Genomic DNA, 16,237 nt, shown 5'->3' with positions numbered 1-16,237 from the left:
CAACCTAATCCCGTGGCTACCTCGAGTGCTTGAGAAACGCCAGGTTATGCCATTGTCGAGCATCGTAGCACATGTTCTGCGCTTAGCATTGTAACACAGTCAACAATTTTTTTTTTACGTAACAGTCAGCCCTCTTTGGTGGTCGATTCAACATTTTCTGGTCATTTGGTCCCGATGTTAAAGCAACGTTTTATGTGTTAAGCGAGGGTTTTGATCTGTGGGTGGCTTGTGAGTTACTTCGGTGTATTTCGAATTCAAACGAAACCGAGATTCTAATTCCGATGGCTCGTTTTTCGACAAAGTCATCAGACTTTTCTGGGTGCATTGTTTTCCGTACCTCGATTTTCGAGTCAGCAGATTTGAAATTTGTGCATTGTAATTATTGTCACAAATTCGGCCACATGAAGAAAGATTGCCGACAGAGGATTGCTTCTTAATAGAAGAAACAAGGAGGGCCCCATCAGACAGCGAATGTTGCAAAACATTCCGAGCAGACAGAATTTGCCGTTTACGCCTTTATGGCTAAAAGGTCTTCAGATCACATCCCATCTTCGGCCTGGTACATTGACTCTGGTGCATCACGCCATTTCTCTCACAGGCGTGACTGGTTTATTGACTTCTCACCTTTTAGTGATTCAGTAGTATTCGACGGAGGTGAAGAGTACACAATCGTTGGCAAAGGTACAATTTAGATCCAGTCTGGTGGGCGCACACTCATCTTCCTGAATGTGTACTATGTTCCTGGTATGGAAATTAATCTGCTGTCTGTCAGCCAGATTATGAGGAACTCTCCTCAGCGTGATGTAGTGTTCAGTGCGCACAAATGCTCCATTATCGACAGGGACACTAGTCTTACAGTTGTTGTTGGCCTAGAGGATCATGGTCTATACAGGCTTCTTGACACTGGAGATTCTCCAGAAGTAGCTCTAGCAGCTCGTGTTTCTCCCATTAGCACTCTATGGCATCAGCGATATGGGCATCTAAACATGCAGTATCTCTCTCAGCTCTCTTGGGAGGGGCTTGTGTCAGGGTTACCTGATATTCAGACTCAGCCGTTGGGAGTATGCAGCGCCTGTCAAGCTGGCAAGCAACATCGGTCTTCATTCAAGGATGGAGAAGCTTGGCGCGCATCTATGGTGCTCTAGTTAATTCATGCTGATATTTGTGGTCCTATGAATACATCTTCTATTACTGGTTGCAAATATTTTTTGCTTATTGTAGATGATTTCAGTAGAAAGATGTGGGTGTATTTTCTAAAATATAAATCTGATGTATTTAGTACCTTTCAGAAGTTTAAAACCTTAGTTGAAAAGGAGTCTGGCTATAATATCATGACTCTTAGGACAGATAACGGGGGGGGGGAATTTTGTTCTTCTGCTTTTTCCAATTTTTGTGATACTCATGGCATCAAATGCCAGTTAACTACACGCTACACTCCTCAGCAGAACAATGTTGTTGAACGCCGCAACCCTACGGTTGTTGAAATGCCTCGTTCCATGTTACAACACAGGAGTGTTCCGAACAAATTCTGGGCTGAGCAGTATTTACTGTTGTTTATCTTCTTAACCAATCACCTACTCAGGCTGTTAAGGGGAAGACTCTCGAAGAGGTTTGGTCTGACCATAAACCTAAGATCAGTGACCTCAAAGTATTTGGCTTGGTTGCATATGTTTGGATTCCCGCTGCCAAGTGCTCTAAGTTGGATTCCAAAAGCTAGAATCTCATGATGACAGGGTACAGTGATCATCGCAAGGCCTATAGGCTGATAGATATAGCCACTGGTCATCTTAGCTTCAGTCGGGATGTAGTATTTGATGAAGACAGAGGATTCTTTTAGTCTCCTCCTTCTGAGCAGTGTTCTAAGGATCAGCCTCACAGTGTTCTTCTTCTAGTAGGTCCACCTGATGGGAGGGATGATGCAGCATCAGTATTTGATGATACACTACCTGAGCTTCCTCCAGAAAATAACCCTCCTATTGCTGCTCCTATTGTTCCTGAGCCTTCTCCACCTCCTCCTGATATTGGTTCCTCTACTTGGGCTAAAACCATTGGTAATCTTCGGGATAATGAGCTCCTTGAAGTTAGAACTTCTAGACATAAGAGCAAACAACAATCTACAATAAATTTTGCTCTTATGGCTAACCTGCACAGTATTTTTGAGCCTCAAACCTATTCAGAGGCTAAGGGTACATCTGAGTGAGAACAGGGCTATGGAAGCTGAATTCCAGAGTCTTCAGAAGAATCACACGTGGACCCTTTCTGATCTTCCTGCAGGGAAAAAGCCCATTAGTTGCAAATGGGTGTATAAAGTGAAATACAAAGCTGACGGAACCCTAGACAAGTATAAAGTTCATCTTGTTGCTCGAGGGTTCTTACAGAAGGAAGGCATCGACTATGAGGAGACCTTTGCTCCTACAACCAAGATGAGTACCATACGGCTTGTCCTTGCCCTAGCAGCTCAGTTCAATTGGAAAGTTCATCAGATGGATGTAAAGAGTGCTTTCCTAAATGGTGACTTACAAGGAGAAGTCTACATGATGCAGCCTCCAGGATTTAAGGTTGTCGGTCAAGAACAGAAAGTGTGTAGATTAGTTAAAGCACTCTATGGATTGAAACAAGCTCCTCGGGCTTGGTACATGAAAATTGATCAGTACTTGACAGATCATGGCTTTCAGCAAAGCCCATCTGATGCAAACCTGTACATCAAGCACACTGGTGATGATATTTCGTTTGTGGTTGTCTATGTGGATGACCTTATCATTACTGGCAGCTCTGCACATTTGATCCATGGGATCAAACAAGACTTATGCAACACCTTTGATATGACAGACTTTGGACTTCTTCATTACTGTCTGGGGGTTGAACTCTGGCAGAATGAGAACAACATTTTTCTCTCTCAGTCCAAGTATGCCAAAAATCTTGTGGATAGGTTCAGAATGCAGGATTGCAAATCGGCCATGACTCCTATGGAACCAGGGCGCGCACACTATAAAATTTGACATTGTTATTTTTGGACAAACATCCCCAAAAAAACGAAATGTGGGAAAATTGGTGCAGTAGATGAGGGTTTTATTATTATTATTCAGTAGTGAATTTTCTGAGTACAAATTGGATGCCAAATTGGCAATCCTTAGCAAAATAATCATGCGAAAATTATTAAGGCAAATTTTCCCTCCTCCTCAAGCAATCCGGCTGCAAACTGACAACTCAAACTTGGCTATCCAAGACCCTTGCGCAGGCCCCTGCACAAATATTGTGCAGCCTGTAACTCACACTGCCTGAATCCGCCTCTAATGAAAAGGTCTTGCATGTTGCTACTGGAAGTGATTCTTTGGCCCTTTGGAAAATTATCTCGGTCTTTGGAACTTGAATCAACCTCCTCAGTTAAATCGAACTACCTTCTGAAGCTGCCTGCATAGTCCTTGCGTAACTTCTAGTGGAATAACTCGACCTCTTGTTGCTGCCTCTCTGGAACTGGAAATCTCTTTCAGAATCTCTGTTGCTACACTGTTGTTGCTGTTGCATCCCTTCTAGCTCGAACTTCTCTCCCCTGCTTGAGCTCTGCAACTAGGTAGCTCAATTTGCCAAGGAAATTGCTCTATTGGTGTATCTATGTCCAACCCAACGCCTTGCTCTTATAATAACTTGTTGGTGAATCAACGACCATGATTAGATACCCATCAATGACTAAGATCATCTCAAACTCAATCCGTGTGAGTTTCTAGACCATTCTCACCTCTCTCAATTAATTTTTGTTAATTAATCACTTTTCCTAAGACTTAGGAAATATTTAATTATTGATCAATTAACTTAATTGAGTTGTATTTGGATGTTTCCTCTCGAAACATTTTTGGGTTATGGAGATCTTGTGTTTCTTGGCCTCTCTAACCAAAGTTGAGACTAGAACACTTGTTTGATGCTACAAATGCTAACAATACACTTCTATTAGAACCATTACTATTACTTTGAAATTGGACCAGGTGGATGTAGAGATCCTTTTTCTCAATGAAATAATTAAAGAGAAAGAAGTGTACATAGAACTACCTTAAGGCTTTGAGGTACATGAGAAGAAGTCTCATGATTGAAGAAAACTTTGTACGATTACAAGAAGACACATTGGGCTTGATATTCTTGGATTAATGAATATTTGATAACTCTTGATTGATTTTATTATTATATGATTTGTCTGACAAAAGTAGAAAGGCTCGTGTCAGAGGGAGCAACTGTGGCAAAAGGATTTACTTACAGAGGAAGCAACCAAAGAGCCCTCTTTTAGCTTAAGAAGGAGTTGACCTCTGAGTTTGAGATGATGGATTGTTTTTGACATTGTCAGATTAGATAGTTGATATGTTGGAAGACAACAATGGTAGAGGGAGCAACCAGAATTACCACAACAATATTTGTTACTGTGTGAGAGGGAGCACCCAATCAGGGTGAAAGGAAAGCAGTTATGGTGATGAATTCAGTGATGGACCCAATGAAAGGAAGTTGATCAGTTTTATGAGCCAAGGCATGTTGCTCAACATGGGTTGGAGTACTAGCATGGTACAGTTGGCCATGGCAGAGACAATTATGATTTGAGATTTTTCTTAAGCAGTGAAGTACAGTTGAAAATTCAGATTGGAAAAGAGTGTTGAAGTTAGAAAGAGTTTATCAAGATGTTGCTTTGGTTGGTCTCTATTATAATTTCTTGGATGAGCATGAAGCAGACATCTGTCGCAGTCAATATTGCAAAAGACGAGTATATTGCAGTTGGATCGGCAAGTTGAGAAGTAGTATGGCTTCAAAGGCTACTTGCAAGATTGTCAGCTTGATCAGGTGTAAGTAACGACCTTGATGACATGTTGAAGCACTGTGAGATCCAGTACCAGGACATGGTACAAAAAGAAGCAGAGTGGCTTTAGTATTATTTTACAATATAGCAGATTGTTGGCGAAGCCTTTGTTTTTAGATGAATTCTATATATACTTTAGGGACAAGATTAGACTTGTTGAGAATGCCTCTCTCAGTGAGAGCGAGTGCTGATGGGATAGCATCATGGACTGAGATTCTCCCTATGTCAAGTATATTGACTCGAATTAGGGAGAATGGTCCAGCAAAGGAAAATCATTCTTCCTGTGTCTAGTATGTTGACTCAAATGAGAAGAATGGTCTTAGAGCATCAGGTTCATTTAGCATCAGGCCCCGAATTACTTAGCGAGAGTGTGGCCTTTGGCAATTCACCATGTATCAAAGATATTGACCCAAATGATGGGGGACCAAGACTAGTCTGGATGCCATGTGTCATGTGCCGACTTGAATTATGGTGATGAGTTAATGCTAAATGATGTACCTTGTATCTGAAGTACTGATCCGAATTATGGTGAGGATATACCATAGTTCTGAAGTATTGACCCGAATTATGGTGAGGATATAACATTGGTTTGAGGCACTAACTTGAATTATGGTATCTTGTTGATGCAACTGACTTACTGCGAAAATTTCTAAACTGAAATTCTACTGCAGCAACTGATTTATTTCACCTACTTATTATTCACAATAAGTTATTACGAAATCCCTTAAGCAAATATTAAAATAAATTCTACTGTAGTTATCACACAGTTACCCAGAGAAAAAAATACTTGCATAAGAAGCAATCACATCAACACAATTGTTTTTGGACTATTGTCCTTAGAAACACCCAATGTGGGAAAACTGGTGCAGTAATTGAGGGCTTTATAAATCTTCAACAATAATTGCTTTTACAAGAAAGATTTTACAGAGAAACTAAAAGAAAACACCTGAAACTTTCCCTTTGAGACTTTTTGACATTTTGGAGACCCTGGTCCCACTCCTGCATCACCTCTGCATCACTCTGTGTGGCTCTGAGTGGCTCTGCGTCAGCCTGCGTGAGGGCTGTGTCTCTCTTTTGGACTGCGTCTCTCTTTGCGTTGTCTTCCACTCTCCCTGCGTCACCTCCTCTTCAGACACTGCCTACTATTGATGCCTTCCTCTTCCTCCACCCTACAACTCTCCCTCTGAAATTGATCTCCTCTCTTGAGAATCGATTTTCCTTGAGATACTGAGTATCTGCCGGTGTGTCTCCAAATGATCCTCAAGTATTCTCTTATACTTTTCATGTTGATGAATCAATGGCTGAGATTAAGTCTCTAATCAACGGTTAAGATTAAAGCAAACATCCTCGTCTCTTAGAAGCTTCTCACCCTTATCTTTATTAATATCCATTAATATTTTTATTTTCTTAAGTTAGACTTATGAACCCATTAAAAATAATAATTATTTTAATAACTCCTCATCTGGGTGGAATTTCTCAAAACGATTTATGGGTCTTGGAGAACTCATGTTCCTTACCCTCTCCACCAAATTTCAAGGCTAGAGCACATTTGATGCTACCAAAAATCAACACTCTTTCTTAGCGAGGAATGTGCTCTAGCAATGCTTCACTATAGAAACATCACACTGATCTTCCGCATTGGTACCTGTGCTGATACTTGGCCTACTGCCTCACATCCCCTACACCGCTGCTTCCTGTACTGCTGCCCATGACACTACCACTGCCACTGGTGCATCTGTACTACAGCTCCCTCTCAACATGTTGCATCATGCTGCTGATAGTACTGACACTGCTAACTGTTGCACTGCAACTCCTAACACTTATCCATTTCTGCTACTGAAATGGATTCTTTACCATCCCCATCTTCTCCCTGAAATAAACAAACTTTGTTCTTCCTAGAGCCTTGGTGAGGATGTCTGCCACCTGTTCTCCTGTAGGAGTGTACCTCAACTGTACTGCTCCTTGTTGGACACAGTCTCTGACAAAGTGACACTTGATATCAATGTGCTTCGACCGATCATGAAATACTGGATTCTCAGAGAGCTTGATGCAACTCTGATTATCACACATGATCCTGGTCGCTTCCATCCTTCTCCTGAATAGATTCACAAGCAATTTCCTAAGCCATATGGCTTCGCACGAAACTGTGCTAGCTTACATATATTCTGCTTTGGTTGAGCTCAGAGCCATGGATTTCTGTTTCCTTGTACACCATGAGGTCATTCCTGATCCAATGTTGAAACAATACCTAGTTGTACTAATCTACTGAACTTCCAGCCCAATCTGCGTCGGTGAACCCACTTAGCTTGATGTCATTGCCTTTGGTGTACAATAGTCCATGCTCGATTGTTCCTTGTATATACCTGAGAACATGTTTGGCTACTGCCCAGTGCGCCCTCTTAGGTTCCACCGTGAGCTGATTGTGGGTGTTGATAGCATAACAAATGTCTGGCCTGGTATTGACCAGATACATCAGAGACCCTATAAGCTACCTGTACAAGGTGGGATCAACGTCTTTATCTTTTGATGCATCAATCTTCTTCCAATTGGTGATCATTGGAGTACCATAGGTCTACAGTCCTGCATCCTGAATCTCTTCAAGATTTTTGTAGCATATCTCCCTTGTCCAAGGAAGATCTCACCCTTCTGCTGCCAAACTTCCAACCCTAGGAAATAATGCATTTGTCCCAAATCCTACATGTCGAATTCTCTGGCTATGTTCTTCTTGCAGTCTTTCATGAGCCTGGATAATCCTGTCAGGAAGAGATCATCCACATATAACACTAGGATTAGAGGCTCATTCTCTACAATAAGATAGTAGAGATTAGTGTCTGCGTCACTCTTGCGAACCCCATCTTCTGCAAGTAGCCATCAATTCCACTGTACCATGCTCTAGGTGTCTGTTTAAGCCCATACAAGGCTTTCTTTAATCTGGTATACATGAGATTTCTTCTCATGTGTCTCAAAACCTTCTGGCTATTCAATGTATACTTCCTCTTCTATTACCCGTTCAAGAAAGCCGTCTTGACATCCATTTGATGACTCTCCCACCCCATCTTTGCTGCTAGAGATATCACAGTTCTAATAGAAGTATACCTGGCCACTGGGGCGAAGGTTTCTTCGTAGTTTATCCCTTCCTTCTGAGCATACCCCTTAGCCACAAACTTGGCTTTGTATTTCTCCACACTCCCGTCTGCAGCATATTTGACCTTGTAGATCCATCTCAAACCTAGCACTGGTTTGTAACTTTGTCCTGAGGCCTAGGTACCACTGCCCAGACATCATTGACCATTATAAAGCTGTATTCCTCCACCATAGCATCTACCCATACTTGATGCTGAACGACCTCCTGAAAACTAGAAGGCTCCCCAACTTGAGCTACCAAGGCGTGGTATCTGTCTGGTTGTCTCCGCTCCCTTTTATTATTCCTGGGTGCACCAATGAAATCCTCTACATCTCGTAGAATCTGTTGGAGTTCTCGGCTCATTCTTCCATTAGTAGTAGGCACATCTATCAACTCTTCCTCTTCCTGAGATTCCTCCTGTTCTAAAGCTTTGTCTTCAGGAGAATTTTTGGTACTAGTTTCTGTTGGTCGAAGTGGTTTGACCAACAACTCATCTTTTGACTGCTTCTTGAAAGGCATTTCTCGGGATTTCATGAAAGCTCTGTCCTCCATGAACTTTACATCCCGCCGAACTACTACCTTCCTACTCCCTGGAAGATAGACTCTATATGCCTTAGCATTCTCGCTATATCCCACAAGATATCCTTTCTTAGCAGTTTGATCTAATTTCTTTCTCTTTTCTTCAGGTATAGGGCAATACGCTAAACTCCCAAATATCCTGAAATGACTAACTTTAGGTGTCTTCCCTGTGAAGACCTTCTCTAGAGTGATTTTTCCCAATGCCCTGTGTGGAGCCCTGTTCTGGACATAAATCGCCCTGCTGCGTGCTTCTGCCCACAAAAATTTAGGCATATCCTGATTATACAACATTGCCCTAGCTGCTTCCACAATAGTCTCGTTTTTCCTTTCTGGTACTCCATTTTGTTCCGGATTGTAGGGAGCTGTCCACTCTTTTCTAATGCCTTCCTTAGCTTAAAAATCAGTGAAGTCCTTGTTAGCATACTCTCCACCATTGTCTGAGCGCGACACTTTTATCTTCTTCCCTGTCAAATTCTCCACTAGAGCCTTGAACTCTTTGAATCGACCAAATACCTCATCCTTGGTTTTCAGAAAGTAGATTCAAGTCTTTCTAGAATGGTCATCGTTGAAGGTGATGAAGTTTTCGGCACCACTAAGAGCTTTTGTGGACTTCGGTCCGCAGATATCTGAGTGTATCAATCCTAGCATACTCTCTTTCTCCTTAATGAAGAAAACGCCATAGCCCTTGTTTTGAAGTTGAGATACGGAGAGTAAGTTCATTCCCAATCCTGGCACATGTAGCACATTGGTTGCTCGAAGCCGCTCTCCTGCTTCGGTTTGAAATACCACAATATCTCTTCCTACTGGAGTACACTTTGCCTTATTTCCCATGGTGATCTGAAAATTCATTCTTTCTTTCTGATAATCTGAAAAACATTGTCGGATTCCTGTCATATGCCAGGAAGCTCCACTGTCTATATACCAAACCTTAGAGGAGGCAAAGCTTGTTAAGCAAGTGACTTCTTCTTCCAATTTGGAAGCTAACATAAAATAATCATAATTTATGTCCCTTGTGCATTCTTCTGGAAATCTGCACGAGTCCCCTTGAGTGGATGTCGCTGCATCATGCTTTGGACCCATAGTTCATTTCCCTCTCCTGTTGTCGGATTTCTGCTCTGATACCATGTGAAAATTTCTAAATTGAAATTCTACTGCAGCAACTGATTTATTTCACCTACTTATTATTCACAATAAGTTATTTACGAAATCCATTCAACAAATATTAAAATAAATTCTACTGTAGTTATCACACAATTACCCAGAGAAAAAATACATGCACAAGAACCAATCACATCAACACAATTGTTTTTGGATAGTTGTCCCTAAAAAAACCCAATGTGGGAAAACTGGTGTAGCAGATGAGGGCTTTATTAATCTTCAGCAACAATTGCTTTTACGAGAAAGATTTTACAGAGAAATTGAAAGAAAACACTTGAGACTTTCCCTTTGAGTCTTTCTGACACTTTGGAGACCCTGCTCCCACTCTTGTGTCACCTTTGCGTGGCTCAGTGTGGCTCTGAGTGGCTTTGCATCAGCCTACGTGAGGGTTGTGTCTCTCCTTTGGACTGTGTCTCTCTATGCGCTGTCTCCCACTATCCCTGCATCACCTCCTCCTCAGACGCTGCCTGCAGCTAATGCCCTCCTCTTCCTCCACCCTGCAACTCTCTTTGAAATCGATCTCCTCTCTTGAGAATCGATTTTCCTTGAGACACTGAGTATCTGCCGATGTGTCTCCAAATGATCCTAAAGTATTCTCTTATACTTTTCATGTTGACAAATCAACGGATGAGATTAAGTCTCTAATCAACGGTTAAGATTAAAACAGACTTGATCCTCGTCTCTTTGAAGCTTCTCACCCTTATCTTTATTAATACCCATTAATATTTTTATTTTCCTAAGTTTACACTTAGGTACCCATTAAAATATTAATTATTTTAATAACTCCTCATCCGGGTGGAATTTCTCAAAACGATTTCTGGGTCTTGGAGATCTCATGTGCCTTGGCCTCTCCTCAAAATTTCAAGGCTAGAGCACATTCGATGCTACCAAAAATCAAAACTTGACTAGATTATGGTAATTGTTTGATGCTACTAGTTTACCATGTGTCACATTTGTTGACCCGATTATGGTAATGATGATCATTTGTTATAACCTTTTCTTAGAGAAATTTGTCAACACGAGAGCATCTAGATAGTCATTATGAATACCTCCCTTGCTAAGAGGGAGTATTGAATTTTTGTAGCTATGGTTGGTCTTCATAATTATTATTTTGATGATTAATGTATTTGTAAAGTATGTTCTTCATATAATTGTCAAAATAGAAAAATATTTGACATGTTCTTCATGTCGGTTCTTAAAAGAGAAAATTTGAATTTTTGGCTTCAAGAAGCCAGGTTGACTCTCCTCCTAGTCCAGTCGGCGCCAAACTAAAAGGCACCCATTTGGCCAACAACTCCTCTATATATATGTGAGACATTCGATTTAGTTCCAAGCATGCTAGAATTCATATCTCTTCTGTAAAAGACAATTCGAATAATCTGAGGCAAAAAGATAAGGATGAATCTAACTTTTGTTGAAGTACCGAATCTCTGTGATAACATTCTATTGAAGGACGAATTTCTATGATGAAAGACCGAATCTCTAAAGTAATACTCTATGGAAAGACCAAATTTTTGAGGAAGTAATCTCTGTGAAAGGCAATAGGACTAAGTTTCTCTAGGGCAAAGTACGAGGCCAAAATTATGCCCTAGCTCAGCAGACCAGAACAAGTTTCTTGGGAAGCCATTTGACTTGACTAGGAGGCAGTGGACTAGGTTTGACCAAGCATTCTTAATGACTAGATGATCTAGGTGTGTCTACTGTTGAACTGAAGAATTTCTCCAAGGAAAAGGATGTTGGGTTTTTCCCCCATGTCGGTTCTCTTAGGCTAAATGTGTGTTCTTGTGTGGCTGTCTCTTTATGATCTTACTAGCATTTTTGTTTCACTGTCGATATCCTTTTTGTAATTGCTTTATGATGAATAAGAATGCATGAAAGAAATAACTTAGGAAGAAATCATAAGAAATAATTATTAGTTTAGAGGATACTTCAAAAAATCAACACAAATAACAAAAAAAGAATTGGAGATTGGAGATTGGCTATTTGTGAAGCTTCAACCTTACAAATAGTTATATGTGAAAGAACAAAGAACAAATTGGCACCAAAGTTCTTGGACCATATTAGATTAATAAAAAGATTAGCTAAGTAGCATACAAGTTGACCCTCCCTAATAAAAGCCACATTCACAATTTTTCCATGTATGCTGCCTCAGGAGAGTACTAGGTAAGCACCAAACAGAACAAACAACAATTCCATGTTAGATGATGAAGGGAACAACATTTTAGAACCAGAAAGTGTCATTACCATCTGAGAAAAGAAATTATGTTCATGAGTGATTAAAGAATATCTTATTAAGTGGAAGAACTTTCTGGAAGAAGAAGCATTAGAGAAATTTTGAGGTCTAAAATGGGTCTCCTAAGGAATATTATAAAATAATAGTGGAAATAGTAAAATACGATTAGATTACGTCATCAAATTTTATAGGGAAAAAGGAAAAAACTATTTTTCAACTTATCTCCCTACAGTTTTACTTTCGATGGACCTTGCTACACGAAAAGTAAGAAATACATGAAAAGAATGTGGTTGCTCACTTTTCTTGTAGCAGGGTCCATCGAATGTATGCAACATGGGTACTCTTTGGAAGAGGAATTAAATTCCGCATCCAACGAGTGCTCCTGCTCAAAATTTGAGTAAAATTGTAGGGAGATAAGTTGAAAATACGAGTTGAAAAAGAAGTTTTTTATTTTTTAATCTTTTTACTTTTTTATTCCAAAAATGGTGAATCATCCCCCATGTTTGACATCATTATCTTGAATCGTATTTGTTCTTATAAAGTTGATTTTGGTTGTACATTTTGAGGTCCATTTTAAACCTCAATATTTCTCCAATGCCTTTCGAGAGAAATTTTTCTTCAACCCCCTTCATTACCTATGCTTCGAGGACAAAGCATTTCTTCTTGAGGCAAAGGCAATGTTAGAAATAAATAATAATTAGTTAAGAGTCATGACTTCAGGTCATGATTGTTGGGGGAAAGGTGCCCTAAGCTGTATTTAAGTTGCGCCCATGCATTGTAAAAAACCATCCGTCGTTTATTATTCAGTCTTATATATATATTGTGCATTCAAAATATTTCGACGAGTTTCCATTAGATTTTGGCATTTAGGAGGGTTTGGAACTAGCATTTAATCAAGAGCACCAAACCCTCTCTTTACCTTGATGTTTGTGGCATTGATTTTTGAAATCATCTCTCATGAGTCATAACACTAGTAATAATGTATGTATCACTCAAAAAAAGAATCTCGATTTGACATGTTAAGCTTTTTCTATCGTATTTTAATGCTTAGAGGGTGATATTGATGATGAGAATCCCACTATAGGCAATGATTTTGCTGATATGTAGGTATTTGTTGTAGCATGATTTTTTTGGAGTCTAGAGGCCATTTAAAGCCTCTTTGTTGACATATTTTTGGTTTAGGGATGGTTTGCACTCAGTGCTATTTTGGTTATCTGCACCCTTGCTATATATATGAGAAACTTTGCATGTGTATAATGGTTTGGTTTCATATGGATGCATATGAATACATATGTTTTTTCTCAAAATTTGTATATATTTTGTTTTTTTGGTACTTTGGTTTTTTGGCGTTTTTGTCTGGTTCCCAATTTTGGGCTCGACTAGTTTGATGACCTGTTAGGTTCTGATAACATTGACCTTGAGTTAGATTATCACAGTATTTACACTTTATTGATTGATCACTTTGTTTGCAGGGCTTCTTGTTCTGTACCTCACGAAGGGAGTTCAGATGATCTTGAATATCTTCTTCATCACAGCATAGGTATAGCTTTTGCTGAAATTCCATCCTTTTCTAATGTGATTTTCCCAAAGGGCATTGATTAGTAAGTTTATGAAGAAATGACATGGAAGTTTGATATATTTATCATTGGTGGTGACAAATTCATTTAATGTTTTCAATTCTTTTTGTATGATTCATACTCAATGCAATTTATATCTTCCTATTCTTTTACATTTCTCCACTGACTCAATATTATACAGACCCAAGAAAGAAGAAAGATGGCAAGGGGCAGAAGGGTGTAGATGTTTCCTCAGGTCTGGATGCTTTAGCCAATGCTGCAACTCTTGGGGAGAAGACAACTACATCTTCATCTATTGGTGCAACAACAAGACACCCTCGACATAGACCTGGCTGCACATGCATTGTTTGTATTCAACCTCCTAGTGGAAAGGGGCCTAAACATAAGCCCACATGTACCTGTAATGTTTGTACAACTGTGAAACGTAGGTTTAAGACACTTATGATGAGACGCAAAGAGCGTCAATCTGAAATAGAAGCAGAAAATACAAGGAAGAAACATAACGTTGTGGAGGAAGAGGGAGACGTCATTAGTGGTAAGAAAAGGCTATCTGACATTGATTTTCACAATGAGAATGGATTGATGAAGGAAGATCCAGATCTAACATGCAAGAAAAGGTTAACAAAAGTTGGCAATTCTATAGGAAATGAACTTAAATTGGCTTCAGATGTAAACTTACAGGCCTTTTGTAAAGACGATAAAGGTGGGAAAGAAGAGTACATTGTCGGCAAAGGCCAACTTGATCTGAATAATCAACCAGACCGCGAGGAAGAGCTGGATCAACGAGAGTGTGATGAACAGCCATCACCTGAGATTGGCCAAACGAGCATGGTGAATCTTCTCCATGATGCCACTTTGCCTCTCCATATGTACCTAAAGCAACATGGACTTCCAACTTTGACATACCCTCCACGGATCAATCCTACATTACAACTTCAACAAACTTCAGGTGAAGAAAGAGTTGAAGAACAAACTTCTGTTCAAAATGAGGATCATATCAAGGAAGAAGAGTTCTTTCCTAACAGAACCCAGAATGATACCCATTCAATTTTTGTTTAGGTAAGTTTACAAGATGCAGCTGCTTCCTTTACATATCTATCAATATTTGTTTAAGTTCACGCATCTTAACAAGGAAGATGAACAGCAGGATTTTACATAATCAGGTGTCAACAGGGCTTAATAGGCTCTTTTCTTAAATTGAATCTTCCGTATTACAGGTTTCCCACCAGATCTGGATGAATGCACTCTTTCTTAGGGTTTCTTCCGTATGGCATAACAACTGCTGATATTTATGCAAGAGATGATCGACAGTCACTTGACCTGGAAACTGTCATCATATTATTTATTTTACCATCAGCAAAAGCTGGTGCTGGATGATCTTTTTTTCAGTGGCATGTGCTGCCCCTATGCATTACTGTCCTGATAAAAAGGAAATAAGTTATGACAAGGAAAGCTTGGTTCAGCTTGCAATGCTATGATATAAAAGCCGAGGGTGTCTCTAAATTTACATGGAAACGTGAGAATTGCTTTAGTTGACAATAGAAATCTGAAGAAAGTATAATTTTAACGATTGCTGTTGACCATGGAATAGTTGATCGTAGATACTGTTCCCAAAATATGCTGCCAGTGAAACTACTGGTTCATGAAAGAGTTACAGATGAGATTTTCAGCTTCCAAATATACAGTTGACAATTATGTCTCCATATTGATTGAAAAGATGTCAAACTCCCATGACTTTTGGGTTGTATTCTAAATCTTGTTTTTAACATTAAACTAGTAATTTTGGCAGGATTGAATGGAGCCTTGAAAGTTATGTTTTTGGGATATGGCTCCAATAGTTCTAGCAGTAAAATGGATAGGGCTTGTTACCTGAGTTTCAGAACATGGTAGATTGATATCAACTGGAATATACTGTCATTTATATTATGACAAGGTTACTTGTTGATGAAAGAAAGGATACTGATCTGTGGTTCAGAATTTCAGTTAGCTACCCCTCAATAACCGGGTACATCAAATCCCCAAGGTTGCATCGCCTGCTCTGGGATTTATCTTTTTCAAGTATTTATGCTTTTGTTGTTTGGCATCCAGTGCTATGCATGACAACTAATATGGAGCATATCAACACACGAGATAAGTCCTGGCAGAAATACAATGTAATATAAGTTGGTTTGCTATTGAAATTTATTTTTGTTTTATCATCTTAACCCAGATCAATTCCATATGTTTATTCTTTGATTTGAGCTGTTGGGACTACAATGTTTTCTATTTTCTTTCTTGTGCCATACGAGACAGCCATTCATTTGCCATGTTGTTTCTATCACAGAGAGTAATGTCTAGAGCATTCAGCCTTAATAAGTAGGAAATTTGGAGGCAGAATGGTCTTGCCTTTTCAAGTGCACAATTTAAATTAATATTTGTGCAATCCACTTGTTATAAGGGCAATATTTGCATTAGTCCAGACTCCAAATTTGTTAGACATGTTCATAATTCATGGCAAAAATTTGCTTATAAAGATGAATTAGGGGGCATATTTCAGTTGCATTTTCATTTCCAGTGAGAGTGTTCAAAGTGATACTAGTCTTCCTTAAATGTTTGGCACTAGAAGTATGTGGTTTAAGCATGAATTAGAAATGGATTGCAAAAGTGGTCATTGATACAGAGTGACAGTTGTTTCAAGCTAATAAAAGGTGCCCTGTTGATTATTCATGATTTTTTAGTCTGATAATTACTTC

At 39.5% G+C, this 16,237-nt stretch overlaps 1 protein-coding gene across 2 annotated transcripts in view; it reads left to right on the top strand.

Moving 5' to 3' along the window:
- The window catches only part of LOC149164644 (B3 domain-containing protein Os07g0679700-like), a 353,274-nt gene extending 337,796 nt beyond the window's left edge, over window positions 1-15,478 (top strand). For both annotated transcript variants that reach the window (XM_089432140.1, XM_089432139.1), the window contains 3 exons: window positions 13,401-13,468; window positions 13,687-14,564; window positions 14,723-15,478. In XM_089432140.1, the coding sequence (XP_089288266.1) occupies window positions 13,401-13,468; window positions 13,687-14,564 (946 nt within the window). In that variant the 3' untranslated portion in view covers window positions 14,723-15,478. The remainder of the gene's footprint in view (window positions 1-13,400; window positions 13,469-13,686; window positions 14,565-14,722) is intronic.
- The last annotated feature ends 759 nt before the right edge of the window (window positions 15,479-16,237 follow it).

This window comes from Pinus tabuliformis, chromosome 5_1 (genome assembly GCF_031772625.1).
Source record: "Pinus tabuliformis cultivar Carrire ecotype Pingquan chromosome 5_1, CPIR1, whole genome shotgun sequence".
Taxonomy (NCBI): domain Eukaryota; kingdom Viridiplantae; phylum Streptophyta; class Pinopsida; order Pinales; family Pinaceae; genus Pinus; species Pinus tabuliformis.
Note: the sequence above shows the minus strand (reverse complement) of the source record. Positions and strands in the feature narration are given on the sequence as shown.